General features: G+C 39.0%; 2 protein-coding genes across 2 annotated transcripts; one reads left to right on the top strand and one right to left on the bottom strand.

Moving 5' to 3' along the window:
* Positions 1-1733: 1733 nt before the first annotated feature.
* Positions 1734-12169, bottom strand: ripk4 (receptor-interacting serine-threonine kinase 4). Its single transcript, XM_017488500.3, has 8 exons — positions 11823-12169; positions 8922-9213; positions 7100-7248; positions 6872-6921; positions 5888-6046; positions 5551-5660; positions 4593-4836; positions 1734-4370 (listed from the first exon to the last, which is right to left on the bottom strand). Exons 1-8 carry the CDS (start codon positions 12002-12004, stop codon positions 3136-3138), a joined length of 2421 nt encoding a protein of 806 aa, XP_017343989.1. The 5' UTR covers positions 12005-12169; the 3' UTR covers positions 1734-3135.
* A 1690-nt stretch (positions 12170-13859) lies between these two features.
* nsun5 (NOP2/Sun RNA methyltransferase 5) lies at positions 13860-19803 on the top strand. The gene is made up of 10 exons (XM_017488504.2): positions 13860-14180; positions 14260-14379; positions 16060-16231; positions 16342-16450; positions 16586-16724; positions 17859-17974; positions 18105-18283; positions 18517-18718; positions 19266-19418; positions 19545-19803. The coding sequence occupies exons 1-10, from the start codon at positions 14088-14090 to the stop codon at positions 19681-19683; spliced, it is 1422 nt and encodes a 473-aa protein (XP_017343993.1). The 5' UTR covers positions 13860-14087; the 3' UTR covers positions 19684-19803.
* Positions 19804-20853: the final 1050 nt, after the last annotated feature.

Here is a 20853-nt window from a genome sequence, read left to right as displayed (position 1 = left end):
TATTATATGGTTCAATTAATTTTAAATTGTTTGATAAACTGTGAGGTGACAGTACAGGATGTTTCGCAATACTGTCCATGCAGAACTTCTGATCTCTCCTAACATGTCTCTGCAGCTACTGTGCACAGGATGGCGCCATTGAAGGTTCGAACACTAACCGACTTATTTTGTTAAGATGGAAGGAATGCACTTCAAGTTCAGTCATGCAGGTAGCATCACATGACACATTTACTTCATGAAAACATCTGCATGTTGTAGACCTTAGCAGGCTATTAATCACACCGTTGCTATTTATTTAGAGTAAAGCTGGCTGTATCAAGAGTTTACTGCCAGTAATTCTCCTGTTAGTAAAATCAGCTGTTCACTGTGAAAGGGGGTGATTCAGATACTTGAGACAAATGTATAAAAATTGAAAGAAGCACTTATGAGAATAGATTGTCCTAATCATGACTCACTCATTCTTTAAACCCTAATTTCTCATTCTAGCCCTGGACTAAAAGTGAGCCACCATAAACAGTATGGTTTAATTTATGCCAATTTAATCTGGGATTATGTTTAGGGTGGATGAATATTTTTATGGCAATGGAGCCTGATGATGAATGTCTAAATGATGATGAATAAAGATGGAAGGAATAGATGAATAAAGTAGGAAGGATCAAGGGCAACATGTCCACATTAAACTGTTTGTTAAGTCTGTCAATGAGTAACTTTCAATGAGATCACTAGCAAATATTTGTATGCGTGTGTGTGTATATGCTTACATGTACTCTCCAAAACTAGCTGTAAATTCACTGAGATTGACCATCGTCAACTCCTTAAATGCCCACTGAACCATTGCTAAATATTGCGTGTGTATGTGTTTGTGTGCATACACATGTCTTGGCTTGTTCCTGTGCACCATCACTGAGGTTGTGAAACGAGTTTAGCCAGTTTTGAAGAAAAGACAAAGAGGTTCGAAAATCTTCTCCTTGACTTTGTCTTGGAAACACAGATGCCCATGACACAAAAATATAGGAGGTCGCGTTTTCCTATATGAGAAATGTATATTAGCCAAAGTTTTATATTTTTTTTTTTGTTAAAATCTAAATGTGTCATATGCTTACATATGAAGTAAATGAGTCATGTGCTTACATATGAATTTTAGATACTTGACCTCATGTCATTGTAAATAAGTTCCTTTAATATATATTAAACAAGTCAAATAAGTGCATTTACTGTAAGTACCTCAAAGACATAATGCAAATAGTGTTCACAGAAGACAGTCGGTTATCACTCTCACACACACACACACACACACACACACACACACAGAGTGGGCTATAGAGTGAACCCAAATCACTTTTACTTCAGAAAATATATGTCACAAGTCTGGAAATGTAGTGTTTTTGTAATTCAGTGTAATTTAGTGTTTGAGTCACTCACAAGGTGTACTCATACACATACTTCATTAGGTGCAGGGTGTGTGTCAGGAAGGAAGTCATAAGGAAACACCTGGATCTCCAGGCTGGACTTAGTGTAAAAGCATAATGTAAACCAGCCTGTTCTGGTGTAAAGAAGAATGATTATTTAACAAGCTTGTATTAGTTTAAATGTTCCTCATTTTATACTTATACATTTTGGAATATTATCTTTTTAGATACTGCAGGATAAATAAAACACGGTGTGCATGGATGCATGAACATAAAAGTTTTACATAAGTGTTTAAATGTATGAAAGAAAACACACAGGGGCAACCTTTTCATTTAATACACGATATACTTTACTTGTCCATCAAAATACAAAAACATGAAACTGTTTAAACACTATAGGTAATAAATCTTTATACAAAAATATGACAGTGTCTTAATTACAAATGAATGTTAAAGCACTAGCTGGTTAACAAAAGACTACTGTCTTCTGATTCTCATGGTAGTGCTACACAAATACTAATATATATACATATATAATGTAATATATATATATATATATATATATATATATATATATATATGTGTGTGTGTGTGTGTGTGTGTGTGTGTGTATGTATGTATATATGTATGTATATATATATGTATATGTGTATATACACATATATACACACATACTAATTATATATGCACAAATATATGTGTGCGAATACACACACACACACACACACACACACACACACACACACACACACACACACACACACACACACACAAACAAAACCTCTCATCACACAGAGTTCACCAGTAAGTAAATTCAGTGGCTCTCCACAAAAACAGGATATGTATACCAAGGAAAGTAACATGCTCCAGTAAATTGTGGGTTGTGAATGTTCTGCTCCTCGTGGCGTCAGTAAGACACAGTGCTCTGCTTTTACAAAGTGATGAAAAGATAAGGTGGTCTCAGGAATTGGCCAACAGCCTTGACATGATGGTATTCACAATGTACAGTTACCACCCCCCATTTCCACTCCCCACCCACACATCACCTGTGAGCCCCCTCAGGCCCTGTTCCCATGGTGGGAGCCAAGTGGTTCTAAACAATCTTCTGTCTGTCATACGACCAGAGGGATTTAAATGGTATAATTAGCCTTGTGGATTTGAAATGGCCTTGAAGCACAGCACTTGAGGCACTGGGGTAACAGAGTAGAGGTGCTCACAATCTGACCTGAGCATTAAGAAATGGCCTGCCATCTTAGTACAAAAGATTTTTCATGTTTAAGTATAAGGGGCTACAGGAATGAAAGACAAATACATGACATGGTAAAAAGCAATACTCAAATAATGAACATATAAATGTAAAAAAGACTGGACAATAAGTTCATACTGAAGAGGGCACAGCAATTATCAGTCCAGTTTCTATGTACAGTTCTAGTATATACATCATTCTTTTCCTAATCATGTTTATTTTTACAGCTGGAAAAGTTTTCAAGAGCCCATAAAATCCATAGAAATAAAAACATCCAAGAGGTAATTGTATTCAAAGTGCCCCAACCCAATAATTACATTATATACACAAACCAGAAATAGATAGTTAAATGTCTCTTTACGTAAAGGGTGTAACAGTCCATAATTCTTAGATTTAAAAAACAACAACAAAGTAGCAGCCAGAGACACTATGAAATCTATCAGATCTCTGTGCTAGTTTTTCCTAGTGTGCAGAGGGCAACTATGTTTCTGCACACTCGGAGTCCTGTGTTGAGTTGTTGCCCTTTGGCTCGGTGAGTTTCAGGATTAGTACTTTCCTGTGGAGCCCCTCAACTCTTTTAGTGTTCAGATTCTTGGGTTCTGGCTGCAAAATATCAGCTTCTGAGCTTCCGTGGCTCAGCAGGAGACGCGTGATGTCCGTGTGTCCACTCCGCAAGGCTAGGTGCAATGGCGCTAACCCGTCCTCGTCCTGCACCGTGACTACCTCAGGCCACCTCTCCAGCAGCTCATTGACCACCTGGCCATGACCACCTTCAGCTGCGAGGTGGCACGCAGTGCGCAGGGCGCGGTTGACGCTCCGAACATCAGCACCCTCTTCCAGGAGCATTTTTACTGTGGCCAAGTGACCACGCTGAGCTGCTAGGTGCAAGGCAGTGCAACCCTGTGCTGTGCGTCCTTGGATATCAGTACCATGTTTCAGTAGCAGGCGCGCAGTGCTCGTGTGGCCTGTCTCAGCTGCAACATGCAGCGGTGAGCGTAGATCTGGGCTGGAGGTCTGTTGCACATTGGCACCTAGCTCCACTAGCACACGTGCCACCCTGTATCGGCCTGTTTGAGCTGCCAGGTGCAGTGGTGTGCGCCCATCGGCGGTTGCCGCGTCCACATCAGCACCTGCCTGCTTAACCAACAGCTTGGAGATGGTAGAGTGGCCGCGCCAAGCTGCCAGATGCAGTGGTGTCCACCCATCCTTGGCAGCGGCATGGGCGTCGACAGCGCCTCGACTCAAGAGCACACGCAGAACGCCCTCACTCCCATGTTGACATGCCACATGGGCTGCTGTACGCCCCTGGGCGTCTGCCTCACTGGCCGATGCCCGTCGCTCCAGAAGCAGGCGTGCCAGAGCCTCATCACTGTTCTGAGCGGCAAAATGCAGGGCTGTGTATTGGTCCTCATCTTTAGCATTCACATCAGTTCCTTTGCGGCTCAGCAAGATCTCAGCAACACCTCGGAGATGCTTTTCCACAGCAACATGCAGAGGTGTGGCGCCACGCCAGTCAGCCAGGTTAGCACTGAAGTTGTTGAGAAGTAGAAATTTCACAGCCTCTTCATTGCCCAGTGTTGTAGCATAGTGAAGTAGGCCACCGCCACCTTCTAGGCGGAGTTCCACATCCTGTGGCTGCAGGAGCTTCATTAGTTTTGCTGTGTCCTCAGTGCGAATGGCTTCACATAGCTTCTTCTTCTGTAGCTCGCTTGATTCTAAGTGATTAAAAAAAAAACCCACAGGTTTCAGTGAATTTGAAACTGCATATAAAGCCAATTAGCAACAACAATAAACAGACCTATGGTTTGTCCGTCCATAAAATATTTCACATTTGTTTTTAATTAAAGTTCTTAAATAGTTATTATTTTTTTATGTATTGTATCAGAGTATACCAACAATAGTGCAGTTTAAAATCAGTGTGGAATAAATCCTCGTACCATTGACTGAATTCTCCCTCTCAAAGGAGAGGGTGATGGAGCCTTGGGATGAGAAGGCCGAGTCCACAGAGGAGATTCCCGACAGTCTCTTGCTGGTGTTGTCCTTGCTCTCCAGGCAGTCCTCTTTAACGTGGTCAAAGCTGCGTGAAATCCCAGAATCGATCTGACTCAGCAGCTCAGAAAGGCTGTAGTCCTTCTCTGGTAACATGGCTGACTTCGGCCTCACTGGCTTTTGCTCCTTAATCTAAGAAGACATAAGACAAGAGCAAACTTATAGATATAATGCATCGATATAGATTTACTATCATAAACTGAAGTAATATTGCTCCGATAAATTGACTAGATTTGTATATGCATTTGTATATAGATTTTCACAGTTTATTGTGAAATGTAACATTACAAATTACAGACAGAGAAACAAATCAAAGCAGATTTGGCATATGGTTCAGCAAACTCTTGTTTTAGACTCAGTTTTAGATACAACTTTTTTTTTTGGTTTATTAATAAATCCTCTGACTAAGGATAGTTTATTCAGTAATGTATATAGCAAGAAATAGATAATCAAGTATTTACACTAAGATTCTAATTAATTCTTCTCATTCAGGAAATGACTTTGCACATGAACAATGCTGCCCAGTTGCATTCCCTTTACCTGCTGTAATGCCCCTAGATGTATGAAACATTTGTAGTACATGCTTAAAGAACACATGCCACACAGTTGACCAATAGCTGAGCCATGATTGAGACAGTCAGATGTCCTTAAATGCTCATGAAGATTGTTTTGATGTTGTCATGTTGCACAGTGACAGATCTTTACACAGTACCTCGTTTAAGGTGTTTTGTGAGTAAGGAACATTGAAGGGACGAATAAGAAGGTGAGATGGAAAAAAATGCATAAAACAGAGCAGATGGCTCAGAAATAGGAAAACATTTTGGTCTTTGCTGAATTTGGTGTTACCTGTTCAGAGCTCATTGGAGCTGGACAGGGTGAGGAGTCTGGCTCAGACACTGATCCTCTGGACTCGTCATGGGGTTTGGAACACAGTTCTTCTGCCTCAGATGTAATCTCTGTAGACAACAATATCAAATAGGAAAGACTGTAAGCAGTTCAATGTTATTATTGAGTTACTGAAATTATCCTTGTTCAGACCTCATGTAATTACTACATTACTTTTTATTATATTTAGTAGTCTAAAGTCTTCTGCCTTTTAGAATTTTTTTCTAATCTGCAATGTAAACATATCTCTGGTGGCAAGTTAGTATAAAATGATTTATGACCAATGTGGGATATTCACCCTGGAAGCTGGGCCTGGCGTCAGGAGATCCACTCCAGCATTTCTGCATGAGGGCTATGAAGCCCGAGCACGCCTGGGGTCGACTGCGGGGCACAGAGCTCAGGTCTGGACGAACCCCTTTCACCACCTTCACCATGATATGCAGAATGTTGTTCTCCCCTATAGAACAAAGCAAAATAAACAAGGTTTCCGATCACTGCTCTGGCTTGCTCAGAAACATAGCACTAGCTTTGCTTTAGAAATGGGGGCAATCTGACAGATATGTGATAAATGCACAACACTACCCTACACTGGGGTGGGGGGAATGAATACATGTGACTAAAAATGAACTGTCGAAGATTAACTGTTCTGCATTGGGGCACAGAAGAATGAAAATAGATTATGGAAGGGTTGAAGATGTTCATTATGTTCCTAAGTCGCTGTATCAACACTGAAAAAAAAGGTACTGCTTGTTTTCCGGAAGACTTTTGTTCACACGTAGTCTCCTGCGCCAATCAGTGACAGAGAACAAACACAGACAGCTATTTTGGACTCGAGCAATTTCAACAGTCATTATTACCAAATGACAGTTACTAAAACCACAGTCAATGCCTCCAAGATGTGATTCTTACAAAATTCTATATTGTATATGACAGACCTGAGAAAAAAACAAGCAAAGGTTCATTCTGGATCAAGAAACAAAACAATAAAATAACAGCTGTTTAATATTTGCAATATTATTAAAATAGGACATGTGAACCCTTGGAATAATGAAAAATTTACTTAATAAAGTGACATTTCATGAAATATATAGAGCATGTAGACCTGACTGACCTCTAAATATCTACTTGTAATATCGTATTTACCTCTACTTGTAAATATCGCTTAGATCAAGTAGTCCTGACATTAACAGGCTACTAAGTGGTGCTAATTACCACAAAGTTAAATTAGGAAATGAGCCATGCCTGAAGCCGAATCACTGACAAACACTGCAAATCATCTTACCTTGATATGGCTTTTTCTGTGTGAGAATTCCCCAGATAACAATCGAGAAGCTGCATAAAGAGAGGAAGTTGAGCGTTAAAATGCCCCCTTACAAAAACACAGGATTAATATTGATGCCATCTCATATTGTGTTATATTTTACAGTGTATGTACAGAAATGTTATAAAGTTGAGTTTTAGCATATGATTCTAGAACACTCGTAAATATTGCCAAGCCAAAAAAGCTGACCTGTACACATCATGCTTGGTATCAGAAACCCTTTCCTTCTCTATGATCCTTTCAGGAGGCAGGTAGGCAATAGTGCCACAGAATCCATCACGACTGATGTCGTCGTTCCTGGAAAAGCCGTTCCACCTGGCCAGGCCAAAGTCTGAGATCTAAAAATAAAACAAGCAAATTATCTAAGTGTGTGACATCAAGGCTTTACCATACATCTTAAACTGACTAGGAACCAACTGCTGATGAAATTTCACATACTTAAGCCTAAACACTGTAGGATTCTGGTTTTCTCAATTTTGTAAAAATACATAAAAGATAATGTGGATATAGCAGGCTTCATACTGCAAATGAATCCAACTTAATTTTTTGCTTATATTGTCAATAAAACCTCTTTAATACAGTAAGAAATGATAAAAAAAAAAATGTGCTGTTAATTTATGTACTCATTTTAAGGCAGTGGTTCTCAAACTGGGGACTGCAGGGGGCCCCATAGGTGCTGCAAAAAAATCATTGTACCTCTAAGTAGTAGTAATTTGGTTGTTGTTGTTTTTTTTGGCAATTTATTAAATCTGCTTTGTCAAAAAGTTAAAAATGTGGAACATGTTCCAATGTAGTAGATGTTACCAAACATTATTAAAATTAAATATGTGCTGACCAATCACAATTCACAGCCATCCTGTGACCACTTATTGAGTTTGCTGTACTGTCATCAGAACAGCACCAGGTTATTTGTACTTGCTATTTGTCCTGATATTATTCAAAAAGAGGACCTTAGTATAAAAAGTTTGAAAACTGTAGGCTTCTGGCACTGTCACTGTTTCTAGAAGGGTGGGTTGTGAGTTGCAGTGCCCTTGGCTCGCCCTGTGAAATGGGAAGGCCCTGTTGTCTGAGGGTGTATGGACGTGTACAGGTGTGAGCCTGCTGCGCATTAAGGCCGCTTAGCCGACTTGTTTAGGCTGGCCCACGATGGATGTATTTACATCCAGACTATTCAGTCCAGAAAAGTGATTTCCCACCCATCCTCCTACTCCATGCTTACTCATCCATAAGGAGGACAGGCAAATATGGGATAATGGCTGGGAAAGCATTTATGCCTTTGGGGAATCACATGGAACTGAAGGTTTAATGCCATTAAGGAAAACATCAGCAATTCCCACTTCCATTCTGAGTTTGCACCTAATAAACTCCTATTAATGTCCAAGAAATTACTGTACATATTCAGAATTTTGGAAATGTTACAGATAGCTTTAATAGTCCAATAGAACAATATATTTATATATTCTGTAAAAAATATGTTAGAAATGTTACACCTTTTCAGCACTTTTTTTTTTTTACAGTACTGTGCAAAAGTCTTAGGCACCCTTTTTTAGTACAAACTTTATCAGATTTTTATTTTATGACTTTTTATGAGAAAGCTGAACTTTATGTAAAAGACCACTTATCAGACAAAAAATATAATGAAAGCTGCTGGGTTTTGCTGCAAAAATAAAAAGCAAGTGCGACAGTCAAAGTCTCCTGTGCCTGGTTCTGCGAAATGCACAATAAAACTCAGCTAATTTCCTTATGAAACTGCACGGACTGTACCTGAATTGTACCTCATTGATTACTGTTTACTGCTCTTTAAAGTAAATTTTTAGAATGTAGAAACATTTAATTTAATTAGTTTTGAAGGCATCTTCATGCTATAGCATTTCTTTGCATGTGCCAAAGATTTTGCACAGTACTGTAGCTTCACAGCTATGAGTAGCAGTTGAACAGTTCATGTTATTAGAGCTAGTTGTAAGGTTATTAACACTTACATATGACACTACATATGAGACATTACACTTACTTTGACATGGTGGTGGGCATCCAGCAGTATGTTTGCAGGCTTCAGGTCCAGATGGAGCAGTGGTGGGTTCATGCAGTGCAGGAAGTTCATGCCCACTGCAGTCTCGTGGATAATACGGAAACGCAGCACCCATGGCAGTGGCTCGGCGGCCAACAGTGTCTCCAGAGAGCCTGTCTCCATGTACTCCATCACCAGGCCCAATGGGTCACCGCAGATGCCATATACAGGCAGGATGTAGCGGAACTTCGCTGCCTCCATTTTATTGGCCTCTTCAAGGAGCTCGGCACGCTCTCTTTAAACGGGGGGGTGGGGGGGTGGACATCAAATCATGAGATCAATGGGGTCTTATGAGCTTATGTCTGAATATAAGGTTGTAGGCATGTATAAATATTTTTGGACATAGATAAGATACAAGCAGATACAGTACACTGGAAATTAACATCAGGCAGTTTAATCATTCATCAAGCAAATCAACAAACTTTCAGAAGAAAAAGTGGATTGCTCAAATTCTTGTTAGTTTAATTCAACTGAAACATGTCAACTGAGCATGGTAAAAAAAAAATATTATAAGGATATATAACTATGATAAGCAGCAGGCTTAACACAAAACAAAAGTCTATACTTGTGCTAAGCCATGATATAATTTAACACACTGCTGCCATGGTGTGATTGTACGACTAGTGTGATCTCAGCTGAGTAAAGCCTCTGAAAAGCTGTCAGTGCATGTAAATGAAGAGCTAATTTGAATGGCAGATTTGGGCCTAAAGGGAATAAATCTGTAAACAATGCAAGTGTGATGAATTTATAAGATAACAGCGCAAACAACAGCCTGCTTGCATCATATTCCTAAGCAGAGTGCACAAGCTAAGAGTCCTTATCATGTTTAGCCTGATGAGAGCATTCAAACATTAACATATACCCTATATGGAGCTCAAGAGAGACATTTCAGAGTAAATCTGGTTTAATGCAGGCAGTCACATCAATTTTATTCCAATATATCCAAAGGATAGGCCTATCTGGTGGTTTCCTTTAGGTTCACTGTAATTATATTCCATTGTAGCATTTTCAGGAAATGCTCACATACTGATACAGGATCTGATCTAGACATAGATATATGACATGTACAAAGAAAAACACATCAATTTAAAAGCATTACACCTCCCTAATGACTCACCATTATTAAGGGCTATTTCTTAATCAAACGTCTTATGATCAATTTGCATTAGCGTAATACTTTTTGTTGTGATCTAAACATAAATCTGTAACAATGAAGAAATTTTTAACTCTAGTGGCAAGCACAGGGGTTTAATCACTTAGTAAACTTCACATTCATGCACCTAACCAAATCTCATGTCAGTATTATGTACTTGAAGAAGAAAAAAAAAAAGCGTTTTGTGGGTGACAAAAAGGGGGTGGTGAAGAGAAAACGGGGACAGGGTGAATACGAGGGAGAGGAAAAGAGAGAGGTGTACTCTGCTTCTCTAATCTGTAGCTTCAATCACTTACAATCAGACAAAAGCTCCTCTTAAAGGAAGGCCCGGTGCAACCGGTTTTTCAGCCACACACATTATTACTATAAACGCAGGCCAGCCTGAGCTAATGGAGGACAAAGCTCTCTTTTGCGTTTATGGCTTGGTCGAGGGAGAGGGACAACTGGAGTAAAGTGCAGATGTTATGCACTGATAGTCTGCTTGACCTGTGCTGAATGCTTGCAGGACTAACATTCTTCTATCAACAACTGATCTTTAAATTTTACACACAGTTAAAAAAAACTTTCCATTTTACAAACTTTAAATTTTACACACAGTGACTCATACATGGGTACATACATACCTAGGGTGCTCACAGCACTTACCAAATGTTATCAAATGACAAATTATCCATAGTCACACAGTGTAATATTTTATTTGTGCTCCTCAAACTGTTACTAAAGTAGTTACTGTTTATGTGACCTGAATGTGGTGAATAGTTTTATATATATGTGTGTGTGTATATGTATGGGTGTGTGTGTGAGCGTGTGTGTTCGTGCGTGTAGGGCAGGAAGAATACAAATTACATTTGACTCATGTATCTGCTATAGTCCACTAATACCTCAGTGTAGAGTAGAAGTAGAGTACTTAACTCCACTATGGTGTCTATTCCTGTATGTTATAACATATGCTAATACTGAGGAACTATTAAACACAGGTACTTCCTGTTAATAGTCAAAAAAGAACCAGCTGTTCACATATGAACGTCTTCTTCATGCATAACTAAGTACTGTAGCAGTTCATATAGATGTCATTACACACAATAGGCGTATAGTCATTGGTGGGTTACTAAGAAAAAGGAAAAAAACATCAGTGTCCTGGTGTAAATACCATACGTGCTAACTGACAGTAGTTCGAGTGCATATATGTATAGAGGCAGGTGGGTGCATAATCATGCCCCCAGGCAATATACTATGTAATTAAATCTCTGACACAAAAAAGGAGCATGAGACATTAATAACATCAAGTCTCTCAAATATATATTTATAAATATAAATAATTATCGAACATTGAACATTGTGTAATTTAGAGGTCAATGGTGTAAATTTCCCAAGCGTGCGAATTATTTGATCACAAACCAGAAATTATTTTATGATCAAGAAAAATGGGTGTGTAAGATACAGTCTTATTCACTTCTATAATCATCTGACCCAGGAGACTGGCTTCTCTAGTGGTAGACTCCATTTCACAAAAACAAACTCAACTCACTCTTCAGAAAAGTGGGGTTTATTAAACAGATGCTGAGCCACCTTAATTTCTTTCTCCCACAAACATACACAAAGACACTCACAGACACTCACAGACACAGACACACACATACACACAGAGTAGATAGCATAAAACAATAAAAATGTTAAAGAATTTCACTCACTTTTCATCCACATGAAGACTGGGAGGACACTTAATAGCCAGCCATGTTTTCCACTGTACGTGCCGCACTTTGTACACTTGTCCAAATCCACCGGAGCCTATCTTCTCCCAACTCCCAAACTCAGAAGAGTCAAACGTTTTCAGCAACCCCATAACTCCTGGGGAGTTCTCTTGGACATCCATCTTGAAAACCTCTTAAATGTTAATGTTCCTTTTTCTTTCTTCTTTACATAAAGACTAAAACCGACTCACACACCTGAGTGCTTCCTTGTTTTTTTCTCTTTCTCTCTTTCTGTTCAGACAGCTTCTGTCTGGCCCTTCCCTCTGTTCAGGTGAAGAATGGGTAGGGCTTCAACTGGTGACATCACTTCCTGTGCTAAACAGTATGAAGCAACACCAGTTAAAGGAATGCTAGCCTTTAGCCAACATAGTACTTTACATGCAGCCCTGATTTATCCAAGGTTCAGAATACACATAAAATTTATGAAGTTTTAAAAAAAACAAGCTATGTCACATGGAAACTTAAAAGTCAACCCCTTATAGGGAAGCTGTAGAATGTTTGATAGCATCACACTACAAGTCTTGTTACATGATCCAGCCAAAATGTCCCCAGTGTGGAATCTGCAAAGTCATCTCTAAAACACAATAACCTATTCATGGCAGCAGTTTATGTTACCTTCTACCCTTGTTCAACTGTTTCGTGTAGAGTGAGGTAATGTCCAGCTACCCGTCAGAGAATGTGGCTGATTCACACTAACTTTTCGTGAACACTTAAGTTTGAACAGTGACGCTCAGATAATGCTTCAGGAAGAAGAAGAAGAAAAAGGTTTTGATATTTGTAGCACAGGCAACACCAGGACACACTATACAGTGTTTGTATAATTGGTGCTCGATCCTACCAATTATATAACCATGACAATTTCAAATAAACCCATCCAAAAAACTTTCGATTTCTAATTTACACTGAGCTAGTCTTGTTCCTGCACTAAATTCATTCAGAAACTACAGTTAGACATCAGCACCAAATACTCCACTAACCAGCCCATCCATTTCCCCCTCCAGTCGCAGATACTTATATTACAGTGTATTAAATTTAGTGCATCAGTCAAGAGATACCATTAAATGCAAAAGGTTGCATTCCTTTTGATTTATTGGTATAAAAATAAAAACCACACCTGTCCTGGACAATTGATCTACAAATCAGAATCCCATGTTCATCCATGTTGTGATGCGATGTTTTCTATGGAAAAAGTCAGAAGTTATCTTATTATAAAGCTAGAAAACTTGCATCCCTGTTCACACACTTATGTTCATTTCTTTTAAATGTGTCTTGTAACAAATAATGACATCTCGTGTTTGTTTTGTTCATTCTTATTTAAAGGATGAAAAATTAAAGAGTCAACGAAATCAGACGACCTCTGTGAGGAAATACTGACCTTTCAGGGATCCGAAGAAGGTCTTTAGGGACACCAAGAAACCAGAAACATCTATTCCAAGTTGGCATCCGTTTGTGTTTCAGGTCAGGGACATGAATGTTACTTGAGGGTGTGGAACTCATTTGCAATCGTTTGTTATGTGATAGCCCTCGAGTAGGTGAGGTGTGAATATTCACTTGTCACCTGTTGGGAGGATTCAGTGTGAAAGATAAAGCCTAACTCAGAAACGGTCAGCACAAGTCAGCGGTGAAGTCGTTGGACTTCTGATCGGAAGGTTGTGGGATCAAATCCCAGCACTGTCAAGCTGCCACTGGTGGGCCCTTGAACAAGGCCCTTAACAACCGCTCAGTTGTATGAATGAGATTATTATAACCGGATAAGGGCGTCTTCTAAATGCTGTAATGTAAGTATCCGTGATAGACTTAGCCTATAGGTGACTTGTGAAGATCTGCAAAAATACAGCAGTATCAATCAGTGAAAAGAGATCCGGTACCAATGAAGTTAAACGACGCCACGTGTTGGTGTTTTGACGCACACGTGTCTTTCTATACATTTATTTACATTTAATGAGGCGAGAACGCGCTCGTTCACGTGTGTGTGTGTGTGTGTGTGTGTGTGTTTCACCCCCTTGTGGACTGCCAAAGCAATTGCACAAATTGTCGTAAAGCGGGAAAATTTCCGGCTACCGAAAAGCAAGTCGTCGCCTGTTTGCAGCTTTGCGTGGAAGCGTGACTTTTCTCCGGAGACGCAACAACTGCGATACTACGTGTGATAATACGTTCATGGTACACGTTCATTGTACGTTCATTGTACCGGTTTAAGGCTCCAGCATGGCACTTTATACGAAAGCAGCAGAGATTCTCGATAAAGTGGAGCAAAAGAGGGGAGCTGTGAAAACTCTGGTCTACGACAGCAAATTCCAGGTAATCGTATATGAGGGGATTAAAGAGCAATTGATGTAAACAAAGCCAGCATCAGCTGACGTGTTTGGGTTTCTTTCAGAATATAAAGCAGCTCTTTGCCCTCGTGTGTGAGACTCAGAAATACTCAGCAGTGCTCCAGGAGATTATCGACACCACCAGGCTTCTGAAATTAACCAACCTCCGACAGCATCTAGCAAAGGTACCATTTTACTATCTACAGATTTCATATCCTCGGTTTAATATTTTTTTTTTTTTTTTTTTTTTTTTTTTTTTTTTTTGCTTAAGTTCAATTCTCCTCATTTACGTTGACAGTTAGAGTTGAGTGCAAAAGTTGTACCTGGTTTCTGGGTGTATAAATTAAGAAGATAAATGAATTCTGCAGTAAGACAACCAGCCAAGGTCATTCAGAGTAGAACAAAAAGGAGCAAAAAGTTTTGCTATGAGGACCCTCTCAGTCACCAGATCTGATTTGGAGAAGGCATGGGTGAGCTCTGAGTGCATTAATGGTTGTTTTTGAAGGGAACACCTGATCGATGCTTTGCTCTACATATCACTGGAGGTGGTGGTGTTGTGTAGTCTGTGTGTTGATTATGTACACAGGTCACTCAGTATCGTCTCAACCAGAGGTTATCATCATGATCTCAAATTTGTTGCTAAAACCTTTTGGTACAAAGGACTGACAACATTTAAGATTTGTAGTGACCTGATCATTGGTTTAAAAAAAATGTTATGCATAGAAAATAATGTTTGAAAAAAAAATCCCCAACAAATGAACTTTCTTCACTTGTCACTTCAATTTTAATGAAAAAAAAAAAAGTTGTGCTTTTGTAAATAGTTCTGGCCAGAGTTATTTACTGCTCAGGTAGTCCAGTTCATGACAAGGCTTTATGACTTATTTGATTGATTTATTTCTTTTAAAAATATGCGTCCTTCAAAATAGCTGAAAAATACAGGATTTGCACCAAAAAAGCCATTCTGAAACATTTCCAGAAGCTTGTTGAAAGATCAGTATTGCAGACCAAGACTTGAAACTTGCTGGATTATTCCAGAAGTTGGTTTTGAGGACACTAAGGTTTAAATGTAAGAAAATCATCAGTTTTACTACTTGCTACTAGTATTTTGAAAAATTATAGAAAATTGTCTATACTATACATTTCCTTCATTGTATCTTATATTGTGCTGTGTGTGTGTGGGGTGGACCCCTAGGTTTTTTTTTATCATCACAAATTAGCACTAGATTTTGTTCTAAGCACAAGTCGATATTGCTGAAATTTGGAAAAAAAATGAAAGTGTCAAATTCAGTGTTGAAAAGGTGCTAGAGAGATGAATTTTTGCATGTATAATCAGTAGTTCTAGTACTATTAGCATCCCAAATGTATTGTACCAATGGGGATGTCTTCATATATTTCTACTTCTGTAAATCCATATACCTCAAGTATTCCTGGCATAATCAATATGGAAGCTTAATTTGTACAAGAAATGACACCCCTCCAATTTGAAACCCAGGTATATTTTGTGAAGTATAAATACACAGTTCAACAGTATTTGTTTGAAGCGATTTGAAAACATCGATGCAACCAGCTTCTTGGAATTTGGTTGAGCTGAAATGGAACGACCCATACTTGTTTTTGTTTACATAAATTAATTACATAAAGTAATTGTGTGAAAACATTTTGGCTTTATAAAATTCAAATGTATTCCAAATAACTTTCCACAGAGTTCTCCCAGTGAAGTGTGGAGACATGGTCATTATCACTTTAGGAGAAACCTTGCACTACTATCTATATGCATGCACTACACATGAGTATGAAATAATGCCTTTTCCACTCCCTGACCATTGATCATCCTGATTTCTCTGATGTCTCTTTGTAAATGTTAGGTTTTGGTTTATGACTTGCTCATTGGCCAGGGCTTAAAATGTGGTGGAAGCTGGAAGGCAATGATGTTGAAACATCGCTCCAGATTACAAGCTGCTTTGGCCCGAATTAAAGTCAAGCGGAAAGTCAGTCGAAATCAGGACCTGCTTCCTCCCAATGTGCAGCATAACAACGGTATGCTGTATTCAAGCAATGACTGGCCAGAGCTGATCACTCCTGGCGTTTATATATAAAATGTAGTGAGTTGTGTATTTTGATGTCTTTCCCTGATGTTTAATATGTAGATGTACATATTCCACGTTATGTACGTGTTAACACGTTGAAAACAACTGTGGAGGATGTTATTGACTACCTGAAGAGAGATGGATTTTCATATCAAGGAACGGCAAGCCAGTAAGTTTCTTTTTTTTCTTTTCCATGAACAAATTAGAGAAAATGTCCCCTGGTTATTATTGATTTAAAAAAAAAAGTATTTGTTTGTGTGTGTGGTGATTGTTGTTTTAATTTTCATAAATTTTTTTTTTTAAGGCTTGAGGATTTACGCTCTCTCTCTGGGAAGACTTTTATGAGTGATCTTCACCTCAGAGATCTTCTGGTTTTCAGTGCGAAAGTGAACTTCCATGATCATTACCTGTATAAAGCAGGGCACATTATCTTGCAAGACAAGGTGAGGGATGTTTTCATACCTCCCTATTGTAGTAGGCACTTGGGGTGAACAGTGGTCGAAAAAATCACAGTATAATAACAATAATAATAGCAAATAATAATAAATGTATGTATTATTGTACCTGCTTACACCTTCACAGTTTTAAATATGATGGCACTAAATTATATAACACTACAGAGGTAGTTCATGTAAAATACTATATCGATGGGGTAAGCTTTCTGGACATATGTCTGTTAAGTTTCTATATGACTATTCATACAGGATAAGTGATCTCAGTATAAATAACAAGGACAGGAATGTCTGCACAATGTACACATCACACACAAAAAAAGCAATGAATTTAAAATTAGTAACAGTTGTGTGAATTCTCTGATGTTAACACCCTGGAAGACCCCCTTCCCCTCGTTTAACATTAGTAGTCTCTTGTCTTGTCTCGATTTTCCCGCTCAAAAGATGCTAATGCAGTGTCCTCACTTTGTCATGGTAAATGGAGAATGTTTTAAGTTCCCCAATTGGACAAGCATCTTGTTAAAACAGTTAATTATGGTTATTAAAGACGCCGCTGAAAAGTGTTGACCAAAAACTGTCACAAACGGAACAGAGAGAGAAGGAAAGGGGGCAAAAAAGGAAATAGGCCTGTAACAAAGTGTAAAACCTAACACATTTTAATTTATTCAACATCTTTATTATTGTTCAGCGTGACGGTGAATCTGGAGCCTATCTTGGCAACACTGGGCAAAAGTATTCACCCCGGATAGGGCACCATGCACACACGCACTCAAACACAGAGGCAGTGTAGCAGCACTGTCTACCTGCATGTTTATAGACAGTGGGAGAAAACCACAGAACCTGGATGAAACCCAGGTGAACATGCGAAACTCTGCACAGACAGTAACCCGAGCTTTAATTTTTTGAACTTCTGATTAATTAGAATGTGGTTTAAAGCACCGCTTCTCTCCTGGTCTCTGCTTGTTTAAACTGTGTGGTCAAGCCTGTTGAGGTAGAAACTGGAGTATGAGTATATACAGCTTTTACAGTAACTACCAGGCAAGCAGCTGTAAAAAAGAAAAATTACTGATCTTAGGATGGAAATAGAATGGTACTGTTGTTTCCTTAATCTTTGCTTTATTGTAGGCCAGCTGTCTCCCTGCGTACCTCCTGGACCCCCCAGTTGGAGGCCATGTAATTGATGCTTGTGCAGCTCCTGGGAATAAAACCAGCCATCTGGCAGCCATCATGAAAAATAAAGGGTATAGCCACATTTTTTTAGTTACAGTTGTTCTCTGGACATGAAAGATCTTATATGCTACATTTATTTGGTCGTAGTCTGATATGAGACAATATTGAGATTCGTTCTCGTCATTTTCTGTATACAATTAGCAAGCTGTTTGCCTTCGACCGTGATACAAAGCGACTCTCCACCATGAGCACTCTCCTCCTTCGTGCTGGAGTCACATGTCATCAGCTGGCTAATGAGGATTTTCTTAAAGTGGATCCACTTTCCCCAGCATACAAGGATGTGAAGCACATCCTTCTCGATCCATCATGCAGTGGTTCAGGTAAAGCTTGAGGCCCTCTAGTATACACATCACCACTGATGAAAGCATTTATTTCAATTTTATTTATTTATTTTTTTTATCAGCTATGAAGATGAAATAGTTTGGCAGGAAATCAAATTATCTGACTTCCTCCCATGTAGTAAATCCTATGCAGTTTTGGAGTGGAGTAAAGGATTATTAAAAATGTTTCCTTGTCAGTCACTTATTATTATTACCCCCCACCGTCATTGCAGGAATGGTGTGTTTGCATGATGGTGGCTCAGAGGAACAGGACCCTGAGCGTCTGAAGGCACTAGCCGCATTTCAGCTGCGCTGCCTGAACCATGCACTGAAGTTCCCAAAGCTCCAGAACCTTGTCTACTCCACCTGCTCCATCCATACACAGGAGAACGAAGAGGTCATGTCTGTCTGTCTTGAGAAAAATCCTGATTTTAGGTAAACCAGGGCATACAAATTTCTGTTTTCAGTTAGCCAGGATATTTTGAATGATTTAGTAGTATCGCGTGACGATGAAGGCCTGTGTCGTAATCTTAAAGAATGACCAAAGTGACGAAACATCATGTTAACCAGCCTTCATTTACTGAATACTAAACAACAAACAGTTGTTACTTGTTATTTTCATTAAAGATAACTATATTATAACCAGCATCAGGGAATCACTGAAGTAATAATGTAGAATTTGTCACTTAAGCCCCCCCCCTCGGGTTGGCAGAGTAGTTCCATTCGACACAGGTACAGACTACAGTGGCACATTGGCTCAGCCATGGCTCAATAAATATGCAGCAGCGGTTATAATCTCTTCCCCTTTGGTTGCCTGATAATATGAAAGATTTAGAATTATACAAGATTCTTGGAGGCTTTTTGAAAGTGCCATTTTTAATATACAACTTGCAAATTTTCCTTTTGGCTTTTCATAAATTTGTTTAAAATTCACATTCAGTTGGAAATGTACAGTTAAAGTGAGTTAATGTGGTTTCTATAGACTAATCCATCTTCTTCCTGAGTGGCCTGAGCGGGGTCGTGACCCACTGACGCAGTGTCTCAGAGCCAGCACTACAAAAACCTTCACTCACGGTTTCTTCATAGCCATGCTGGAAAGGCAGACTACTCGAAACAGCGGAAGCCTTGATGAACAGTAAGTCAGCTGTGAACCAGTGGCTAAAAGAACAACTTTAATTGGCAATCTGAGATGTTTCACTTCCTGTTCTCATTTGTTAATTTTAATGTGTTTAATGATAATTTTTATTTTTTCATCTGATAGTCATGACTGTCACAGGTCTCCTTCCAAAAGTGAACCTACTGTTGGTGAAGAGGAGCAAATGGTGGTATCTGTGGATGAACAACAACTTCCTGCAGCAAGGAAAAGGAATAGAAAGAAACCCAAAAAGCAGAAATCCTAAGATGTTCACTTATGAGAAGTATAAAATATTATGTATGATGTTGAATTGAGTATTTTAATAAGTCTTAATTATATCAAACAACATTTTCAGAGATTTAATTAAAATAAAAAAATAAGTCTGTGGGAGCTTCTTCCTTTGACCAGGACATGCATAAAGCCATAAAATCCATTCACAAAACCAACCTTTATTCCAAATCTGGAGTCATATTTATTTAAGGCAGCTCAGGAGCCTCCATAATGGGCCAGATCAACACTGCGTCCCTGTTAAACAGCAATCCAGGCAAAGACTTTGTTACATTTTTTATTGAAAACCAGCACATACCACCAGAACAGAGAGAGATTTATTTTAAAATGCCGCTCCAAGTCACTCACACCACCTCACACGCTTTTCCAGGCATTAACTTTACATACACCCACGCACTACAGTTGGAAAGCACACGATACAGTATCTAATCACAGACATACATAGTGAGAAATCCAGCTCTCAGTATACTCATTTGCTCAACAGTCTACTTATGTGCCATGTTCAGTGTGTTTGCTAGGGCACCTTAACAATGTAAAACCTGGTCCCCTGCTATTTCCCCACTCGATTATTTACACAATCCAAGAGAAAGAATACCATACTAAATACTAATGTGTCCATGCAGCTTTATACAGCAAAAAAAAACAACACAATACTGTGGGGGTTTCTACCAAGTGTGAACAACAAGACTGGGGAAAATGTGCTTCCAAATGTGTATCCTGAAACGACTGTGATCAGGGCATAAACAAAACACATGACTTCAACAGAATGTATAACAACCTACCTAAATACCTTAAAATACACACCTGAGATTTCCTTAAAACAAGTCTGGTCAGACGATTAGCTCTAGTGACTAGGTTCATAGCAACTTAAAAGTAGTTTACATTTGATGTAAAGTACTTTTAGTTGAGCTTTCTGGCTTGAGGAATGACAGTAGTACTCGCTCAACCCTAACAGTTGTAACAAAAAGCTAATATTTCACAGAACATGCACAAGCTACAGCATACTTACATAGCCAAGTCTGGAACAAGGGGCATGCAATAAAAAGGACCCACACGTGTCTGAAATCAAATCTTGCATTTAAAATAAATTACGGCATTCATTTAGAACGCTTTCCACAAAATCACTTGAGTCACACGTTTTCCCAAT

Source organism: Ictalurus punctatus, chromosome 16, assembly GCF_001660625.3.
Source record: "Ictalurus punctatus breed USDA103 chromosome 16, Coco_2.0, whole genome shotgun sequence".
Classification (NCBI taxonomy): Eukaryota; Metazoa; Chordata; class Actinopteri; order Siluriformes; family Ictaluridae; genus Ictalurus; species Ictalurus punctatus.
This window is presented reverse-complemented; position numbering and strand designations above follow the sequence as displayed.